At 25.4% G+C, this 6,547-nt stretch overlaps 1 protein-coding gene across 1 annotated transcript; it reads left to right on the plus strand.

The window, feature by feature from the left end:
• The first annotated feature begins 683 nt into the window (after positions 1-683).
• Positions 684-5,751, plus strand: LOC135927030 (atypical protein kinase C-like). Its single transcript, XM_065462966.1, has 13 exons — positions 684-716; positions 990-1,113; positions 1,411-1,768; positions 2,224-2,288; positions 2,615-2,769; positions 2,860-2,966; positions 3,227-3,363; positions 3,594-3,679; positions 4,857-4,944; positions 5,096-5,200; positions 5,326-5,393; positions 5,450-5,539; positions 5,635-5,751. The coding sequence occupies exons 1-13, from the start codon at positions 684-686 to the stop codon at positions 5,749-5,751; spliced, it is 1,533 nt and encodes a 510-aa protein (XP_065319038.1).
• The last annotated feature ends 796 nt before the right edge of the window (positions 5,752-6,547 follow it).

The following is a 6,547-nucleotide window of genomic DNA, read 5'->3' on the forward strand; positions in this document are numbered from 1 at the left end:
AGAATCTAGCGATATAAATCAAAGATAGAGATATAGATGAAAGTTTATAATAAATAAAATCCTAGGGATAAATAGTTATAATCTTAGGCAACCAATGATAAAATGCTTATTCCCGGGGTTTAGAAAAAGAAACAACGATTTTCTAGAGATATAAGAGATTTTTACAAAAAAATCTGATTCAATTATCTTATTTATACGTATTTAAGTAAAATCATTTTAATAAAATATAATTTAAAATAAAAAATGAACTCGGAAAATTCAATAAAAAGGATTCTAAAAAATAAAATTTTTACAGAACAAAATCAATCTCTTAAAATTATTAGTCCACAATTTTTTAAATCCTTATAACGAACAGAAGAGGATCCATCTCAGAATATTTGTTAAAGTCCTTTTAATTGCATAAATAATGTATGAGAGGCCAATAGGAATTGGCTAAATCATTTTTTCATCATATTAGATAAAGGTCCTAAGCCAATTCTTGCTTACTTATTAGACAATAAGTAACGTAGAACACTTAAAATATTTCACACTTATAATTTAAGTAATTATTTGGGTTATTTGATGTTAATTTTTTAAAATAATAAATGCTACGCAATATATAGAATTTTTTCCAACATATTTAATGATAACTTCGCGCGTATATATTTGCAGAAAAATATTCGTTATAACGGATTTGTAAAAATATGGCTAAATTATATTCGCTTCAAGTATTCGAAGTTTAAATTTCGAGGAAATAAATTAGAGATGATTTAGTTAGAGATATGTTTTCGAGATAAATGTTTAACAAAAGAATTTCGTTCAATTGGTTTGGACGATATTACGTTCATTTTAAAATTCCTTCTCAATAAACACAACATGTGTTTATAAATTTTTAGCTATAAAGTATCTCGCTATAAAAGATTAGCTCAATTGACATGATACGTTAAATCGAGTACCTTTTTATTTATCTCAATACTACAAAAAATATGCTGAAATTTAATTATTTGCAGTTTTGTTACAAACCGAATCCTGAAAGGATTTCTAGAAATTGTAAGATAGGTTCAGATTGCTATGGTTCTTATAAGTTTTATGGAATAATTCCAGGTTATGGTTCTGGTTCTTCCAGTTTCTCAGGTTGAAGGTTCTAATTTCTTATTTTGGTTTATGAATAATTTGATTAAGTTATAAGAGGTTTCAACAAACAAATTTTAGCAATATTTTGCTTTAACAATCAGTTTATCTTTCAATAATCAATATCTTTTAAGTATAAGCAAATATTCGTCTTATATCATTTATATAAAATTAATTTGTGAAATCTGAAATGGAAAATATTATGATGAAACTTTTATTTGGTGATAAAAAAAAATCTGAAAAGCAACCTTTAAAAAAAGGTAATATATATTATAGACATATTTAATTTTATTTTATTAGTTAAACAAAAGGGAAAAATTAGACAGTTATTTGAAAAATTGGTAAAGAAAAAATCCATTGATCTAAAAGGATCGGGAGAAACTAATGTTAATGATGACATTAGCAATATCAATGCGATGATAGTTCCAGACACTGCCAATTTGTTAAGTGGTTGCCTCAAACACAAAGAGAAATCTCCAGCTGCTCATAAAGAGGGTAAAATAAATATTATAGATATGCTTAAGATTTGTATCATATTAGACAAACAAAAATGGGTGAAACTTAATAACAATAAGAAAGATACCTTTCCCGATATTAGCATGGGGGGTGACGATAAGAGCGGACAATGCCAATATAGATTAAAACCTTTGGATTTCAAGTAAATTAGATGGATTTATTTGTTTTTAAGGTTAGCAAATAAAGCGATTGAAGAATGAATTTAAAAAACTATTATTCCATTCTTGGAATTTTTGAAAATTAAATTAAAATATTTTGAAAAGTGCAAATATGAATTAAGTCTAACAAAACGAATTATAACGAATAATTGGTCGAATCTTTATCATTTATGTATTCGATTCGAATTCTCAAAAATAAAATATTTTTATTTGAGATCTTAAAATACGAATCACATATCGTATAACAAATAATTTCTTTTTGGCATAATGTTTAATTACTCCAATAGTTGTGCAAAGTAAAAGGAAGAAAGATAAATTAAGAGAGAAAAATAAAAGATGAAAGTAATTCTGTTTAGAAGATGTCTAGTTAGAATTTAGAATATAATATTTTTTTTGTTGATTTTAATGGTAATTTTTAAACAAAATATTCAAAATATAGTGAATTAGATCTTAGTGCTAATCGAGAATCCAAAATGAACATATGCGACTGGACAAATTATAAAGGTAATCAAATTTCCCTAGAATATTTGACTAGTTAACACATCTTTTTTCTCCCTAAGTTTAATTGAATTTATAAAATCTTAATTCTTCATAACCTTTTTGCCCATCATATTTTGCAAATTATTACCAAGTTATTAAAATTTATGCACAGAAATCTTCATTTTAATTAAATACCCATAGAATCGTCCAACAAAACTTTCCCGCATAGTAAATTTCGCGGCGTTAATTCCAGAGAAGAAAGGGGTATAAATTTATATACCATTTTATTTCTCCAATATATTTTTCCTCTAGGTTTTTTTAAAATTTATATACGAAATTTATTATTAAAGTTCTAATAACACCGAAGCCCAAATTGTCCGAATTTAGATGTCACGGTGTCGTAGGAAGTGGAGAATTTGGGATGGAATTTAAAGTCAAGCTAAGGAATTCCACCCAAGAATATGCTTTGAAGTTTCTCAACAGACGATATTTCAATAGATATGAGGTTTATATTTATTTATCTTTTAATTTAATATGATTGCATTATAGGCTATTTTTTCCATTTCGGATTGTAAATCATATATTTTGTATATAGAATTTCGCTTCCGTCCGGTGTATTCGATCAGAAATAAATGTTCTTAAAACTAACAAGAACCATCCTTTCCTGGTTGGACTTTATGCATTTTATCAAACTCCGCGCAAGTATTTTATTATTTATCACAGATTTAATGAGAAAGTACGTAAATATAAAAGTTTTAGCTAGGTGCATGACTGCAAATATTTAAAAAAAATGAGAATTATATTAATCAATTGATTTGCCTCATGCTAGTTATTTCTTTAAAGCCACTCTTTGTTTGCAATGTTATAAGAGATAATTTTATCTCCTATCTTTTAATGATAAGAGCGTTTTAAATAAGCTAACTTTCAAAAAATTTAAAATCTCATATTATTTTATTTCGTAGCTATATAATAGTGAGGGACTTCACTTCTGGGGGTGATCTTAGATCCCTTTTAAAAAGATACGGAAGACTCCTTGAAGATCACGCTATATTTTATTCTGCACAAATCGTGATTGCCATAAAATATTTGCACGACAACGGTTTTTAGAAATTTTTTTTTTAAATGACAAGTTCTTGTATTTATTAAATATTATTGTGAATTTTAACATAATTAGGTACAATTTTTAAGTAAATTTTGTATAAAATATATCTGCTAACTGCAACAGTTACCTTTTTGATAAGTAATTTATATCTTTAGCTAATTTTTACTCAATCATTTAATAAAAACTTTTTAGAAATTCAAATACAAAGTTTATTTTTATCTTTTAAGGAATCATTCATCGTGACATCAAACCGGAAAGTATACTGTTAGACCGGAAAGGCTATGTAAAACTAGGCAACTTTGTATATTGCAAGGTATGTAAAATAATTATTTTTGAAAAGATTTGATTATAGACATTTGTGCCAATAAAACTATCTATGGCCAGCGGTGGTACGTTCCTTTTAACCTCCGTCATTTTGGGCGACTTAAAATTTTTGTAATATGCAATTTTTAATTTTTTTATTAAGAAATACTAAATATAGCTAGAAATAAAATATGTATAACAGATATATGATCATATCATTAGATCTTTATTGTAGAGATAACTAATTTTAAATTAAAATAATATTTTGTAATTTTAATCATTTTAAACGAATATCAGAGTATAGATCTGTGCTATCAAGATCTAGCAATTCCAGTGTTTATTCTATTGTATTTGGAAATTTTTTTCTGATTATCTCGGATTCAAACTCAACCTCTACCATTTTATATTATTATAGCAGTTATTATCTCTCTTATTCTTTCAATTAGATTTTCAACCAAAGATTTTTTTTCGTACTATCCACTTGTTACTAGATAACATAAACCATGAACTAAACATAAGTAGTGTTTATATTCACTATCTTATCTAACCCTTTTTAACCAATAAAAGTATTTATCAGAATTTATTGAAATTGTTTTATAATTTCGTTTTAAATATAAAATTCCCAAAGAATTTTCTTACAAATGATTTTCTATTTTCATGATGTATAATAATATCAAAATCATTTTTAAATTTATGAAATGCCTATGCCGACATTATCCATATTAAAAATATGCAAATAAATGCTATATCCTTTGTAGTTTTCGATCTTTGTTTGTATGAAGGTTAGCTGGCGCATGGCTGGATATGATAATAATTTTATTTAATTCAGAATTTAAAATTGGTACGAAATACTTGGATCCACGAAACAAAATATAAATGTAGAAACCAAAATATGAAAACTTCTTTTTAAATTTCCAGGAATAGGTTCCGGAAATCGATTAGAATATTATAAACATTTTGTCGTTCCTTAAAAAAAATTTGAAAATGGAACCGTACCATTTAATTTAAGCCAAAGAAATATCGATAAGCTTTTACTATTTCAACAAATTATCAGTTCTAGTACTCTTAATTTAATTAATTCTTATTAAATCTTGTGTAAAAATTATATTTAATGCTGCGAGAAAATTCGTACTTTGTTGAACCGAGCTATTACTGATTTTTGTATCTATCATAATTACATAAATTAGGAGGGCATAGCAAAAGATGAAATGGTTAAAGGATTCTGTGGGACAATCCCTTACATGGCGCCCGAGATTATGCGTAATGAATACTATGGTAAGCATGTTATTTATTATGTAATCTCGAATATAGAATATTAGTTTTTTAAAATATTTCTTAAACTTAACTTTAAAAATTTTAATAAACCAAATATTTATTCTTAGATAAATATATTCTTTAATTAAAAATTTTATATTAATTATGAAAGATTTTAACGTAGACTGGTACTCTTTCGGAGTTGTTCTCTATGAACTACTAATTGGCCCTGTCGATTTACTAGGGTCTGATGAAGCAACTTCTCGCTACTACCAGGGTTCAATAAATTACACTTTTAATGTTTCTTTGAATTTTATTTTTTTAATAGATAGTTAGCATTTTTAAAATTATTCTTATAATTAAATAACATGTAATCATGTTTAATCTTTTTGTTTAATTCAGCAATACTTTCAGGTCCATGGCGTGTTTCAGTCGAAGCCACCTCTATATTGAATGGATTCCTCAATATGGTATGATAAAATAATTAGTGCATTTAAAATATCAATTATATATATTATGATCACAGAATCCTGAGGAAAGACTAGGAAGCAATCTAGAAAATGGTTTTAATGATATTTTCTCCCATTCATTTTTCGCCTCAATTAATTGGGATAGGGTAAAATGTGTTTTTATAATTTTTAAAAAAGAAAAAATACATACATAGTATTATCATATTTTTATATTTAAATTTTTCTTCTCCCTTCTATTTAGCTACAAAAAAAGGAATTATACCCACCTTACAAACCGAAGAGAAACATGAAATTTGGGGTTTTACGATATTTCTTCGATGCATTACTATATTTAGCATACATGAAAGACTTAATGTGATTATAATTATTATTATCATATCTAATAAATAGTTGAAAAAATAATATTGAAAATAATTTACTTTGACCTATGCTTTATAATCCCAAAGCAATTTTTAGGTTATATTTTTTAAATGCTGCTTAAATTTGTTTAGATTTAAGAACAACTTAAGTTAAAATTCTTGAAATTAAAATTAAAATATGTTTATCAATTTGTGACAAATTATTGAAAAGTATTGTTTATAGAAAAATTTGTCTTATAGATGTTCCAACCTATGACTAGTTTCGTTTCGCCCAATGCTAATATTTTATTTTATTGTTGCTTATGTAATTTTAGCGTACTTTAATAAGTTTTAAACAAAGTGCCTTAAACTTTATATAAATCAGGGAATGAATCAAAATTTTATATCTGCTTCTTTATTTGACAATTCATTCATAAAAGCATGTTTCAATTAAAATCAGCTGTAAACGCCATTAACACCTGTTGATTACCACGATGATAATGTCTCTTACTACCAATATTTAAATTCTTATAAATATTTTAATAAATACTATGGTTATATATATAATTATTTTCCTATAGTTAGTTCTTAATACCATGATCTGTTAAAAATAGTCCATTATTAATTGTTATTTTATATTTAATTTGCTACTTATACAATTTTATTAATCAAACATTCTATTTTATAAAAAGCATTATTTTTACTTTCTAAATTATTAATATTTACATTCATTACAATAATATAGTCAAATCTTCTAAAATAAGTTTAAGTTCTTTGCTTATAATATGCAGGTAAGCAATATCAGCAATTTTTATT

This window comes from Gordionus sp. m RMFG-2023, chromosome 3 (assembly GCF_954871325.1).
Source record: "Gordionus sp. m RMFG-2023 chromosome 3, tfGorSpeb1-WG-v2, whole genome shotgun sequence".
In the NCBI taxonomy this organism is placed as follows: Eukaryota; Metazoa; Nematomorpha; class Gordioida; order Chordodea; family Parachordodidae; genus Gordionus; species Gordionus sp. m RMFG-2023.